Consider the following 15,285-nt stretch of genomic DNA (forward strand, 5'->3'; position numbering starts at 1 on the left):
TGGTAATATGCCATACTGATTTTTACATATCACTACTTTTTGAGCAGTCAACTGTATTTAGAATGATAGTGCTAGCTGGAAGTCAAGTTTACACCCTCTTTCAAGTTGCTGATGCTTTATTTAGTTTATTCTATTTGTTCTACTCTATTTAGATATACTGGTTCATTCAGGTACCTTCATGTGGTCTTGAGTTTACTCCATGTATAGTCAATGCTCCTAGTAGAGAAAAATATTTCAGTGGTAATATGTTCTCAAGCTCAGCAGGAGCTGGGAATCACTGCTTGGTTGCATCACCTGTGATAATTCATTAAGCTGATCCCAATAAAGCTCCAACTCCTGTTGCAACTGCAGAGTAAAATTCCTCAAGAAGAGCTATCACATGCAGAGGAGTAATACTGAACAGCAGTAATTAGCCACTTAGTACTATATGACTTATTTCACAGGAGCAGGGAGTTAACTGCCTCAGGAGGAATGGCCTGCTGGTTCTAGCTTGCTCTTCCATACGTCCATAGATACCATCTAATCTGGAATCATATTTCACAAATAAAAAAGCAGCTGAGTATGCAAAATCAAGAACTACACATAATACTTTGGAAGATACATGTAAAGGCAGCATTTGTAAACAAAACAGACAAAATGAGCGGCATGTTGTAGATTTATGATTTACCATCAGACAGTTACTGCACAGCATGGTTACAGAAGGCAGTTTAAATGAAAAATGTAGTTTCTAACGTAAGTGACCTTGATGCTTAGGTCACAGATTCAAGATGGAATTGGAAGCTCTGCTGAACGCTAACATCACCCAAGTCAGCACTGTCGTGCATATGCCGAGTGGCCTGGCCATAACATTATACCGTGTCTCCCGTTGTGATAGATGTATCAACATAAGAAGATGTGATAAATACTTGCTTTAGAAGTTACCCGTCAGAGTTGAGCAGCCTTAAATTCTGACATCTATATTAACTTAATGACTGCTATAAAAAAAGGTACACGTTGTTCTGTAAATTGGAATCAAATGAACCATCATGCTACATAGGAAAGGATGACTAAGTCACATAAACAAACTGATAGCTTAGCTTTCTGAAGGGGGATTTTATTTGATTAAATTATCCTCTTGAATTATCTGACCTACCCTAAAAGCTTTTGAAATTTGTCAACGCCCCCCACATGTACAGCTTTTAACATGTCTAATTTCAACTGTTCATACTACTCATACCCTTCTCCCTACAAAAGGGTTGAGCTGAAGTTAGAGCAACTTCTATCCCCCCTACTGAAGACAAAATACCAAAATCATTAAAGACCCTCCCACACAAAAAAGGAACATATAGAGACAAAACTATCAGCTTTTATAGTTCATCACAAAAGCAATGTAGAGATACAGCAACAAAATTCATTACTACTGAAATCAGTGGGAGCTTAGGCATTGGCTTAAATTAAAGCCAACTCTGTCCCTATTTCTCACATAGAATACTAGTTTGATAAGAAAAGGATGTCAGTGCAAGAATACTGAGAAGCCGCTGGTCTCCAGATTGGAGTTATCAGTATTCTGTACTCGCACACCATGAATAACAAAACCTCACTGAGAACTCTCTGAAAGAAAAATCCATTTGAATTCCATCTTTCCTTTATAATCTTGAAGGTGCATGAAATACGTGAAACCAAGTTAATGAACAAGTCTTACAAAACTACACAAAGAAAAAGCACCCAATGGAGACTTGGACCCATGTCCACAAAAGTGTAGTTCCTCTGACCTAAAGACAGATAAGCATCTGAAACCTTCAATGATTTCAGTTGAAATCCTTTGCTCTTAATTACAGTGCTAGAGAGGAATTTTTATAGCCAACATTTTTCAAATTACTAAAACTTACCTTTAAGAGCAAGACTTAGGAGACTAATCAGCCCTCCCCCTATATCAATTTCCTCAGAACATAAGCTCCTTTTAAACAACAACAAAAAAAATTAAAACAACCTAGATTTTTCAGAAAAGCATTAAAGCCACTGATTTATTTTGCTATCCAATGTAGCAGAAAATCATCGTTATGTCAGGACTAAGATGTACATATTGTTTAGCATTCAAATCAGAACAGATTTCATTTTTTTTCCCTGAAACGTAAACCCAGGTTCCCAACCTTAATGGCTGTAAACAGCTCTGAATGAGCCAATGCAGTGCTGCCTTCCCAGGTTTGCCAAGACCTCTGCTCTATGTAATTCTCAAACAGCTGCAGTATTGAGAAAAGCAGGCTGTTCCACGCTGCCTTTCAGAACCCCAAGGACAGCAGCCAAGCAGAGAAACAGTATTACTCCCCTTTCTCCTTGGTACTAGGCTGACTTGTAGAAGCAGAATCTAGAAAAATTCCCACAGATGACCCTAAAAACACAAGAGGTAAAGCAAAGAAGTGTTTTCTTTCACCAAACAGGTTCTTTCACCAGCTGAGAGCAGGATGCTTCAAAAAACCCTACTTCTTAGTGGCACATACGGAAGTTGGATGGCTTGAATGTGGTCCAAGTACGGTCGTCTGCTGAGAGTGCCTGAACCTCACTAGCAGCCGGGACAGGATTTAGCATCAGGGCTGTGTCCTCCCGTGCCATGCTTCTCCACTGCAGTCTCCGGGTAATGAATGGCACTCATAAAAGCATTTATCTCACAATGCAATACTACAGTGTTTGCTACAGGAAGTCCTTGATTCAACGGGCATCCTCACACTTCCTTTCTTTACAGTCTGAGTAAAAGGCTCGTTTTAGGTGTAAGGTATGACAAATATAAGTTTATATTGCTTTTAACCAGAAGTCTGATAGAGTCTATCGAATCCTCTATCAATACAAATCAACAAAAGAGTCATTAAGGAAGGATGACAGTTAGCTCTCCTTTATGATTTTATCAAATAATTTGGCTTCAAAATAGGGAAAAAAAAAAAAAAAAGGCTTAGGTCTGTCAAAACATTATTTGACTAGTGAAGTCCTTTAAAAAAATCCATACAGATTTCATGCTTGCCAGCCTAATTAAAATTAAAACTGTTATTTGCACCTCTAAAAGGAGTACAGGACAGAAATGTCAGATGATTCTTAAATAATCATCCATCAAGTAACTACGAATTAATGATTTCTAGGTGTAATATTTCAGGAAAAAAACCCTGTATTATAAAGAGCTATTAAACAGCCTTCTTTAATGCAGAATGTAATGGAGCATGCTTAGATCCCACAAGACCTTTCTTTCCACCAGTAATTTCTTCAGAATAGTTTTTGTTATCTCATTTCTATACAGGCAGAGAGAATCCAGTATCTTGCACATTGCATAGGATCTGTTAACATGAGGCAGGATCTAAGAAAGCCATACTTAAACATTTAAAATGAAGATTATTTTATTTGACTTCAAGCTGCTGAAGAAGGGCTCATTACTGCAGCACTGCTACTAGATGGAATTGTAAGAAGAAAGAAGCAACTCTTTTTATATAGCCATAGGCAGCAAGATCATCACAAATAGCTACAGGAGGAACAGTGAAGTCATCTAGGGAGTTCCTGAATGCTGCACTTTGGGAAAGGACTTGTCCCTCTCCTCTGGACTGTGCAGGAAAGACCAGGTTCTAGACCACATAACTAGAAGCAATTTGAAGAAACCATAAGCATAAGCCTCGTCAAAGGAAATGCCCAGTCATCAATCCCTAATATCCAACATTTTTGATACTCTGCCTCATCAGAATAAAGAAAATATGACTCCGTTTCAACCAGTTCAACCCACTTACACGCGAGACAGACAAACAATTTTTTAAACCCTCTGCAAGAATTTATGACTGACGCCTTTACCCCAAGATCACTTTTCTCTATTCTATACCTGTGGTTCGCTTGGAACTTAGAAGTTTAGGAAAAGGTGGCTAAGTTAGTTTCATCTGTTTGCAGCAAGGATGGCTTCCTTTCCTGACACGGAAATTTGGGTTTCTCTGGGACACGAGACCAAAGAGCAGCCCTCCTATTATCTCTCCCCACTCCATGGATCAGAACACGCAGGTCCTTATCAACAGGCTGAAATAAATTGTTCATACAATTACATCATTAGTAAAACGACAGGCGCACAAATCCTTGTTCTTTTAAAGAAAACCACATCACTTTCTAAAATAAAAACCACATGGGGTCTGGGCTTGAAAGCTGATAAAAATCAGCTCGCAGGAAATAATCGGGGGGTGGGGGGGGGAAGTGAAAGAGACAAGGCCAGCAAGGTCTGCCCTGCCACAAGGGAACCGTCGGTGTCGCACAGCAGATTCACAACCTGCCACCACCTGCGCGGAGCGGCCGATCCCGATTCCCTGTCCAAGGTGACTGAGCCTCGGGGGCGCGGGCGGGGATGGCGCCCCGGCCCGCCGCTCCACCGGCTGCGGAGTGGGGTGAGTGGCTCTGCAGGCCCCCCTCCCCGGGCGGCGGGGTTCGTTCCCCCGCGGGGGCGGCAGCCGGGCCACCCGCGGCTCTGCCTCGCAGCGAGGTCCCGCCAGCTCCGACCGGCCGCTTCGCCCCTCGCCGCACCGAGGGCAGCCCCCGCAACTCCCCGGGCCCGGCCCGGCCACCCCCCGGCCAGCCAGCCCCCCGCGCTCTCCTCAAGCCAGCCCCCCCGCCCCAGCGCCAGGGCCCCGCGGCCCCCGCCCCAGCAGCGCCCCTCAGGGGGAGCCTCCCCGGGTCCCCGCCGCCGCCTCGGGCCACGCACCCCGCCCGCCCCCGTCTCCTCGGGCGCCGGCGGAGCCCCTCGCCCGGCCGCCTGCCGCCCCCCCGGCGGGTCCCCGCCGCCGGCCCCCCTCACCCGCGGACTCGCCGGTGTTGATCCAGTCCGGGTTCGCCAGGCTGGCGATGGCGAAGATGTCGGCGGCCAGGAAGAGGCATCCTGAGATGATGGTCAGTTTGTCCATCTCCTCCGGCTGGGGCGGCTCCCGGCTCCGGCCTCCGCCCGGCTCCCGCAGCGGGCCCGGGCCGGGGGCGCCTCACAGCCGCGGCTCCATGGGCCCCGCGCTCCCCTCGGCAAGCGGCACCAGGAACGGGCCCCCCGGACGGAGCCGGAAGCGAACCCGGCGGGCGGGGGGGCGGCAGTTACTCCGGAAGGGAAACCCACTCTCCCCCGTGCGCACCCCCAGGCGGGGCGGGGCTTCCCGCGGGGGGCGGGGCCTCCGCCGCCAGGGGGAGGGGGAAGCCTGGAGGCCGCGGCGGGCTGTCTCCGGGGAGCGGCGTGCGGCGAGGCGGGGCCGGCCGCTAGCGGGCGGGGCGCCAGGCGGGGCTGGCCCGCAGGGTGCGGGCAGGCGGCTGGGCGCGGGGCTGGGGCGGCCTGCGCCGAGCGCGAAGGGAGGCGAGGGGCGGGACGGGGTGGGGACGGTAGGCGGAGCCTGGGGTAGGGGTGGGGCACTCCGCGGCGGCTGCAGTGAGCGCTGCCGCCGGCCGGTGCGCACGGGGCTCCGGACGCAGGGGCGGGGCCGCCACCGCCTGAGGGCGGGCCTGCTGCGAGGGGCGCGGCCTGCTGCGAGGGGCGCGGCCTGCTGCGAGGGGCGCGGCCTGCTGCCAGGGGCGTGGCCTGCTGCCAGGGGCTGAGGGGCGAGCCTGCCGTGAGGGGCGGGGCCTGCTATGAGCAGCGGGCCTGCCGTGAGGGGCGGGGCCTGCTGTGAGGGGCGGGGCCTGCTGTGAGGGGCGGGCCCGCCGTGAGGGGAGGCCGGCAGCGGGGACTCGGCTCCGCCTCGTCCCCTCCCGCCTTCCCCCGAGGGGGCCCGGCGGACTGGTCCTTGGCCGCCCTCCCGCGTCCCCAGAGGTGGATTTCAGGCGAGGTACGCGGGGCTCCGCCCGTTGCGCCTGCCCGGGCCCGAGCCCTGAGGCGGGGTGCCCTCAGTCGGGGTGCCCCCGGGCAGGGCCTGACTGGCCCCCAAAGGGAGCGATGCACGGAGGGCGGGAACGAGCAAGTTGCTCAAGCTCTGTGTAAAAGAGAGGGCTGAGGGACCGTCGCTGGGGCTCTCCATCCCTTTGAAAGGACAGGCAGGAGCTTAAATTTCAGAATTTCTTCTGTGGCAAAGGTACAACAGGGGAAGCAGGAGGACTGAACCTGGGGGTTCCTCCAGACCTTATCTGGCTGTGGAGCACCTCAAAAGCGCTACATTGCATTGCTGTCTATGCTGTATGTTTGAGAGAAAACCTAATTAATCTTGACTGGAAAACTCGCCCAAACCGAGTGATTTTTGATGACATGCTTTCCCATGGATTCAGCTATATCGAAGTGTGGGAGAATCCACAGGCAGAGAATGAACAATGCCCCAAATGTGGGAAACCAGCCTAGTTTTGGCCACAGTAACTCTGTGGCCTCAATATTGTAGCGTGGGAATTCGATTTGGGCATGGGAATGCTGAACTACATCAATCTAGTAGCCCCCACATTTACAGATACTTGAAAAATACCCAACAGCTTACATATTTTTTCCGTTCTAACAGTGAGCGCTCACCTGTTTTTTCCAGAGCAGCATAACTGGTCTACACAGAACATACTGGGAAGCCAAGCGGGTGACTGTCCATGCTGTTTATTTTTATGTAAGTCTTTTATGTAGATGGGAGACTATACAAACAAAATGGAGATACTAGTAAAGTAATCTTAAAGTGTTCAACAGCAATCAGTAGGACAAGAGCTGTGCTTAGGTTCTACTGAAATCACCTAGTCTTGACAGATTTTCTTAAGGGTGGAGAAAATAGGAAGACTTTTGATGAAAAACGGCTGAAATTATTCCCTTTAAAAAGGGAACAATTGGTGCATGGAAGAAAGGGAACAATCCATTTTTTATTTAAAAGATTTTAAAACTATATTGCAGTAACAATGGGAATCCAGCAGCCTTGAGAAGTTATTTCTGAGAATCACCTGCAACTATCCTATAATCTGGCTTTAAGTGGTATTTAAATAGCTTTTAATACAAGCATTATGTAAAAGTCTACCTCAAAATGAATTTGTCTCCAAATAACTCAGCTTCATGGCAAAAGGAGTAAGGGAAGGAGGGGTGGAGAGGGTGCACAAAGTGAAGATATGGTTTTCATTGGCTTTTCATACACAGGCAAGTATGAAGTCAGAAACAGGGACAGAATCCAGTCTTCATACTCTGCAGGCTGTACAGTCAGTTATTTAATCTTGCTCAGGTTTGTTAGGAAATGACTATTAGGAAATGGAAGGACTCCACCAGCTATGGGTTCTGCAGGAAGCTTTGGGGCCTCAGACAGGGTTGCGGTACTGACAGACAGGCAGCCTAAATCAAATTACTTCTCTTGGGCTGAAACAATACACCAGATGCAGATACATCCTCTGCCCCGCGCCAGACTTCCCTGTGCCTGTGTTACTGGTGTGGTGCTGGTGGGGCTCAGAACCTGCCTGCCCCAGCGTTCTGAACAGTTGCTAGGGGTTGTTGCCTCCTCATCTACTGGTAGACTTTTCCTCCATAGGCCATCGTGGACCAGTAGCACATTTCCAAGAGGCTTACCTAGGACACACCTGTTCAGGGGTTTTGGCTCCGTAGAAAAAGCCCTTCCTCTGGACTCAATGGAACATACAGAGTCTTCACCAATGGCTGAAGATGAACCCAAGAGTGAGTATCCATCTCTTTTGGTCATTTCTTCCTCTGTTCACTTCCTTCTCCTCACTGCTGCTGCAGCATTACTCTTCCAGTGCTATATTTCAGTATCTCAAACTTTTTAAGTCCTTGTGCCACCAAACACGTTATCTTTTTCACAGAGCCCCCAGTGCCCCAAATTTTCTTAGTGTCAAGAGGCATTTCTGCTCTTGAGGTTGAGTATTTGGAACAGAATCATAGGCAGATGACAAAGAGGAAAAGGATGTTTCTTCAACAGAAGAGGATTGGATGAGATCCTATGCTGCTGGCTGTAGAAACTGCAGAATTGAAGGGTGATGTTGGAGAAAACTGGGACAGTGTTAGGGGAACTGTAATGGAAGTTCTGTTAAGTGTCTAAACTTTCTGTAGCACAGAAAAAAGAGAAAATCCACCTTTCTTGGAGACTATATAGACTCATATCAAGAACAGTAAAAAGACAAGAGTCTCGTCTAAAAGTGTGAATATTAGCATTCATCCTAAATATTTTGTAGGCTTTGGATTAGTCCCAGCTTTCATGGTTTTAAATCTCTCATGTCCAGCAAGATAACTTCATGCACTAAGAAGTAACAAAGTCAGGATTCTGCCTTCTAATTAAAGTACGCTTTTTTTAATTGTTATTATGAAAGTGTGTTCCACAGTGGGTCTTCCTTTGCTTTTCTTGCATGACCATGTAAATTAAGTATTTAATCCAAATGAAATGTAGTATTCTACTCAACAACAAAAAATCCTGCATTTTTCATTGGGAAGGAAAAAAATATTCAAATAATTCCTGCTTCCTTCTCTGTTTTTTGGTTCTGCAGCCAAATTGATACGTCAAATGTTCATGTTCCTATACTTTCAATCTTAGTTCTTTTATAGACATTCTGTGCTGTCATCTAGAGGCTGATCTAACACTTTACTGAAGCCATTGGAAAGATGACCAAGTTTCCATATTTTAAAGAGGGGTAAAGTGGTGGGAGTTTTCATTAAGTGATTCCAGACTGCTGGAGATGGTCTCAGGCAGTTACGCTGGTGGTACTCTACTAGTCAGAAGTTACATTTAGAGATTACATCTTAAAACAGAGAAAAAAAAGTAATTTTTAACAGAACGCAGTTTGTTTTGTGACAGTCTTAACTTTTCCTGGCTTTTGATGAGAACAGGCTTGAGAGATGGAGAATTTATTACCCTATTATATTTCTTGGTGGAGACACCGGGATAATGTCATTTATATTGTATTACTTGTATTGTGTGTTTTAATGGATAGCAGATGCTCAAGAGTATTTTATTTCTGTAGGTGCTAAATGTGGCAAGTACAGCCCCTTCCCTCATGTCAGCAGTAGGGTGTGGAACCAATCTGCTGAAAATTTAGAAATTAATCTCCTTTATAAATATTTATTTGAAAAATCAATTTTTAATAGGAATTCAATCTTTTCTTGAAGTCCTTAATAGCTGACAACTCCTCTGTTCTGTTATTCTGTACGCTGCTCTGTACCTTCCCTGAATATATTGCCATTAGCAATGAATGCTTAAGTAACAGCGGTACTGCTTTTTCTCTTGGTAAAATGTGTGACTTTTTAAGAAATAAGTTTCTAAGTAAAAACTACCTTCAGTATATTTATTTGTGGAAAGCTAGTTTATGGAGTACACTAACTTTTTATAAGTATTGCTATTGCAGCTTTTTGGCAGCAACTCAGCAGGCAGTGCCTATCTAGAGAAGCAATTAAGGATGAGAGTCTTAACTGCTTGGACAATTAAGAATGGGTACAGCATCTGCTCAAATGTCTCCTTAAACCTTTTATTGAAGAATGATGCCACACTTTAAACTAGTAAAATTTTCCTCTCACTTCTCAAAGGGCAGTTGCCAGCGCTGGAAGATGTCTCTCAGCACACACGGATTGCAACACTGAAGGCAAATATTAGAATGGGTGAACAAGGATTAGGTCTCATAATCATACAGAATGGGCCATATCTCCAGATAGCAAGCCTTGTTGAGAAAAGCTCTGCAGCTAACGATGGAAAGCTAAAACCAGGTAAAAAGAACCAACAGTGATATTCAAATTTAACAGCATTGAAAGTATTTTTGTTCTGCATTTATGCTTTGAGCCTGTCTCTGATTTATTTATGCTTACACAGATCAAAAGAAACTCAATTTAAAATTACAGAGAAAAGAAACTAGCACAAACTGTATAAAGCTCAGTGCCAGCACTCCATTGTAATGAAATACCTGTGATCTCAAAATAGCTTATATGGGTGACTGTTTCGTAATCAGATCAAGATTTAAGTCTATATATTGTTCTCCAGCAAAAACAGATTTCCTATTCATCAGCAGGTTTGTCCAAAAATAGTTTGACTATTAGCTTTATATAACAACTGAACTTGAATAATATCATTCTTTCTTCAGTGCATTATTGTTCAAGTAATTTCACTCTACAAGTAACACAAAACTTCCCGAAGGCTTGAGATTAATTTGCCTTATTGTTTGCTTTTTATTTCTTTATTATACAGAATAGTTACAAAATGGCAATGGACTAATCTCTGTACTCTTAAACCTGAAATGTGCCATATCAGTACTAACGGACTATTACTAGTTATTAAGGTTTCTTGTGGAACATCAGGCACCTATATTAAGCTTGTAATTGAAAGCTCTGTAAATTTGACTGCTCCATATCGGTCCCTAGACCAATTACATTAGACTCATGAAATATAGTTTGGGGACGATAGCGTGCTATGTTATTACCAAGTATTAAATTGTCTCTAACGTAGAAATCTATGAAGCTAAGACTTGAGTGTAATGAAGTAATTTAGACATTTACTGGCTGTACAGTGAAAATGCATATCTTAAAATTAGAAAAATTTTCCCAGCACTACCTTTATAATTTGGGCAGTCCTTTCTTCTCACACCTTTCAGAAAGATTTAGAATTAAGAAAGATCTACTTGTTTGATAAAATAAAAACCATCGAGTGGAGTTCTTAACCTCTTTTTCAGAAAAGGCTTTGCACTTTTGATCCAAGTATAAAAAGCAGTGGAAAAATTCTGAGCATAAAATAGAAATGGGTTTGGATTTGAACTGAGTACTTTTAAAAATAATTATTCTTTTAGGAGCTGATAGCTTTCACCTGTTCCCTAAAAAAGCCCCAATGGTATACAAAAGCAGATATATATGATACTGATTTGGTTGCTTACATCTATAAGGTAAAAAATATAGCCTATTAATCCCTGAAACTGAGTAGCTCTACTTGGACCAATTTGAAAAAAAGGAAGCTCCAAAAGCATTTTCAAAAGGCTACAAAGAGTCACATTATTTATGGCATGTGATGTGTTTGATTTACTGGAGCAAATATTGAACAGTTTAAAGGGGGCTGAGGACTGCTAACAAACATTATCCGTTTGTAGCTGATCTTTGTTTTTTTGGAGCCAAAAGAAACAATTCGAGCATGCTTCATGGAGCACCTGGATCTAACTCACCACATTCCACACACACACAAAAAACTAACAGATGAGTTTGTTCAATTCACATTAGAGTGAACTTACAAAAACTTTCTGTTTAAGACCAAAGCTGTAAAATTTTGCAGAAAAGATAGTATTTTATAGAAGCTCCATCTGTTAAAGATACCACAGGCAGTGTACTTATTTTGGCATTAATAACAATGTACAGAGCATGGGACTTGAGAAGAACATGATGCACGAATGCACTGCTTAGAAATTTTTCTTCCAGTGAATTAGGTTTTGTCTTTATGGACTTACTGCTTCAGTTAATTTAGATGAGTATTATCTGTACAATTTCAAACTGAAACCTCAAAAAACAATTTTGTTACTGCTTATAGCTTGAAAGACCTGGCTCTAATCTGCTGACTTTAACAGGGAGGAGGCAGAAATTAACAGTAGTAGTGAGAGGCACCAATGTCTTAAAATCATAGTTAGATTCACCAAACTTGTATGTATGTATGCATGCCCCATTCTCCATGCTAGTAAGAAGATACAGGGCTGCTTAGTATGTGTGTTTCCTCTAAATACCTTCATAGTGCAAGAGGTTATCTCCACATAAATCTTCAGCGGCCACTGAAGGACATCAATCACAAAACTGATAGATGAGCTGAAAAGCTGGGTGGTTCAGACTAGATGTTGGAGCAGAGGAGCAAAATTATCTACATCTGCAGTTCAGAGATGGCTTTGACTCAGCTCAAGAGTGTTACCAGGACAGTACGGGCAGAAAAAACAGAATCCTGAAAGAATATATTAAAAGCCCAGAATATCTTGCAGATATTTTACAGCTTAAATACATCTATGTCTATACATTTTAAAACACATAATTTAGGTGATTTATCCTTCTGTTTGAGACTGAGAATTTACATAAAACTGTTGGTAAAATGTTTTATGTTGCTTTTTTGGTATTTGCCGTCCTGGTTCTTGTTCCAGAACTACTTTGCATGCCAGTAGAACCAGTATCTTGTGATAAGCTAGAAGGGAGAGAAGGTGTGATGATGATGGAGTAGAAAGTGTAGTTAGTGGAAAAAGTGAATGAAAAAATGTTAGTCAGTAGTTCAGGTAAATAATTTTAAAGCCTGTAAGTTTTTGCTACAGGCATTTTTAACCCAAAAGGGTTAAGAACAAAACAGAGCAGATGGAGAGAGGCTCCTTGCTCTGCCTAACACGGCAGCAGGCAGCTATACTGCTTGTTTAAATCCCCTATGCTATTCTGTTGCAGTTCAATACATAGCGTTCACTGATACTGCTCCTCTGTTCAACTGTTTCTGCCAGACTACTGATAGAGCTGTGGTCTGCTGCAGATTGATTCTGCTTGCCCTTTGCACTCTCCAAAAACTACAAGTTTTCATAGTAATTGCAACTCCCCCCAATCCCTCAAAGCCCATCTTGTTATACCCCATAGTATATGCAAGTACTGGGGCTTCTGTACTGTTCTTGGATGCGGTACTGCTTTTTGCAAAACTGCAGCTCAGTGCTTTCCACTAGCAGCGGGTAGTAAGAACATTATTTTCAGCCTTATCCCTTAGAACAAAGACAAAAAACATCACTAAGACTTTCTGCTGGAACTCCTCAGATTCTGCAGCAGCTCTTGTAGGCACCTCCTACTTCTCCCCTGGCCTCGCTTGACTCCGTCTTGCAATGTGCCCATGTGTTTGTTGTTTTCAGAGTGGAGGGACAGGCAGCAGCTGGAGAGTGTCAAACCTTGAAAATCAGGGGCCCAGACAAATACCAGGTGACATGGCTGTTACACAGATTCTCCAGCCTCCACCTGGGTAAACTTAGCCACTGTGGAGAAAGGGGTACGCTTGGCTCCATACCAACACATGAACAGCAAGGTGACATACAAGGGTAGGTAGCAGATAGAAAATAGACAGGGTGTTCCAGCTGTGAAAAGGTACAGGGGAGCAGTGGAAAGATGCCAACAGAACCGTTAGGAGTGCAGCGATGTAACCTCAGCTCAACCTTGCTGGAGGCTGTCTGGTCCCAAGCAGCAGTCCTGACCAGAGCATTCACCACGGTACCTTTATCTTGCCTAAAAACCTCACAGAAGTGGAAGGTAGCACTGAATAGGCAATCTGAAGTTTAGCATGTTCACTCAGAAAAATCCCAAAGTAAACCAGCGAACCACAGCTTTCCTTAGTGTTGTGAAAAGCTACAGAGCTAAACCCCCCCTTCAGTAAAATAGAAAACAACAAAAATTTACATCCAGTTGAAGAGCTGCTAAACACAAAAATGTGAAAGTGCAGTGGTTAAGACTAAGTATTTTGTAATACAAACATTAAAAAAAATTGAAAAAGTTTCTTAAATGGATTGCTGTCTATTTTCTCCCTTGGCAGGTGATGTTCTAACAAAAATCGGACATGCTAACATTTTAGGATGGACCTTGCAAGAGCTTGGGCAGCTCCTGCACAACGTTCCTATAGGAACTACTCTACAGATCAGAGTTTACAGAGATTTTATTGAAATACCTCAACACTGGCAAAGTGCAGTTGAATTAATTCCTGAAGTAAAGCTTCCTGTGATGACAGCTGAGTAAGTATTAAGTATTGTACGTAACTAGAATTTCACACCTTGCTTAGTATTCTAGCAAGAAACAAGTAGTAGTGTAATAGCATTTATATTTTAGGATGAAAGGCTAGTCTAAAGATTTTCTTTCATTTATTTTTCTGAAATAGAAAGCTGTGATTTGAAACAAACAAATACCAACAGAAAAGTTACCTTTCTCATGAAGACAGGGTCAGAAGAAACACTAATTTTAGACATGCCCCTTCCTACCTCCACAGTGAGCATAAAAAGTCTGGCTGGTAATAATGCCAGTGAAGTCAAGGAGGCCATATTGGTTTGTAACAGCCAAAGATCTAGAGAATTACAAGCAGCTGACGATACCAAGATGGAAGTATTGCCACAGCCATGTAAAAAGCTTATCTGTTTCTTAATTAGTCTAACTACTGACAATGGTTAATGGTTATGACTTTGAAAATGAAACCTTAGGAAAAATAAACTCTTCTTCTAAGAGCTACTACATAAGCTTTTTAAAGTATGCTGCTCTCAATCCTAAAGGTGGCTCATATAGCAAGTGTAATTAATCTAGGTGGGATACAAGGCAGTTAGAAGTTTTCCTGAGGCACAAAGTTTTAATAGAAAAGAAACCTCAGAGGTAGGGGAAGGAACAGAAGTATTAAAAGGAGATAATTAGGCTAGAACAGTAGAAAGGAAGCTCGCACAGCAAGGGGCTTTCCAAGAGATTAAACGTCTAAGCTTATGTTTAAATAAATAAAATTATTTGCTATTCTGAAGGAGCTGGAAAAGGATAGCTTGCTTTTCTGTTGAACAAATCAGAACTTAACTATTACTTTAGAGTCCAAAGGAAATAGCGTACAAAGGACTATGGACAATAGTATTAATTTGATATTCAAGAAGCTTCAGAACTGACAGACTTCAGAACAAGTATTTGAAAAAACTTAAAACTCCACAATTTGTTAACTAAATGGCTATAGGAATTATTGCATGTTAAAGTAATACCATGCTGTGTATTTTCAGCACAAGTGAAGATGCTGAGGATGAAGATGACACCGGGTCCAGTAGCGATGATGACGATGTAGACTTGGAAACTTTTCAGTATACATCTTCCCAGTCATACTGTTCTGAGTTCACTTGTAAGTTACCACCACCATCCAAAATTTGGCAGATATCTGATACCAGCCAGACACTTAGAGTAGGCACAGGCAATGTTTGTGATGTTGTACTTCATGATGATGTTGAGGCATTGTGCAATCCTGAGTTCGATACTGGTGGTGTTAGACCTCCTTCATACGGGGCTAAGGAAAACAATGAGACCAGTTCCTCTTCCTCCTGCTCTTCTGTATCAGATACAGCTTATCTGGAAGAATTTGCTTTTGTTTCAGAATAGCTCAAAACTTGACTTCAAAACCTAGATTTTTGAAGTCATATTGTATTTAATACATGCCATGACTTCCAAAAAATCTAAATGTTCTAAGGTATCTGAAATTACATGTTAGCTCTATTAAAGCTGTTTTAGCAATGCCCTCCCTCCCCTCAAAGTGGTCTTTATCAATGCTACTTGTGGAGAAGACATTCACAAACACTACCTCCGCTACTCCCAGATAAATAGCATCTGCAAGCTTGAAGATCTAACACATTCACCTTTGTCTGAAGGTAAGTTTCTTCATTTACTTGATGTAAGGATGGTGGAGACAG

General features: G+C 43.3%; 2 protein-coding genes across 4 annotated transcripts in view; one reads left to right on the forward strand and one right to left on the reverse strand.

Annotated features, from left to right (window-relative positions):
• The window catches only part of MOSMO (modulator of smoothened), a 33,195-nt gene extending 28,018 nt beyond the window's left edge, over positions 1-5,177 (reverse strand). Inside the window, exon 1 of the mRNA XM_055707370.1 lies at positions 4,784-5,177. Coding sequence (XP_055563345.1) covers positions 4,784-4,889 — 106 coding nt within the window. The 5' untranslated portion in view covers positions 4,890-5,177. The remainder of the gene's footprint in view (positions 1-4,783) is intronic.
• Positions 4,134-15,113, forward strand: PDZD9 (PDZ domain containing 9). 3 transcript variants are annotated; one of them, XM_055707367.1, is made up of 6 exons: positions 4,134-4,307; positions 6,444-6,539; positions 7,434-7,576; positions 9,434-9,610; positions 13,404-13,599; positions 14,608-15,113. In XM_055707367.1, exons 2-6 carry the CDS (start codon positions 6,523-6,525, stop codon positions 14,975-14,977), a joined length of 903 nt encoding a protein of 300 aa, XP_055563342.1. In that variant the 5' UTR covers positions 4,134-4,307; positions 6,444-6,522; the 3' UTR covers positions 14,978-15,113. The 3 variants fall into 3 exon arrangements, with proteins under 3 accessions (XP_055563342.1, XP_005442603.3, XP_055563341.1); XM_005442546.3 differs by lacking the exons at positions 4,134-4,307; positions 6,444-6,539 and having other exon boundaries at positions 6,552-7,576; XM_055707366.1 differs by lacking the exons at positions 4,134-4,307; positions 6,444-6,539; positions 9,434-9,610 and having other exon boundaries at positions 6,552-7,576.
• Positions 15,114-15,285: the final 172 nt, after the last annotated feature.

This window comes from Falco cherrug, chromosome 4 (assembly GCF_023634085.1).
Source record: "Falco cherrug isolate bFalChe1 chromosome 4, bFalChe1.pri, whole genome shotgun sequence".
NCBI classification, from domain to species: Eukaryota; Metazoa; Chordata; class Aves; order Falconiformes; family Falconidae; genus Falco; species Falco cherrug.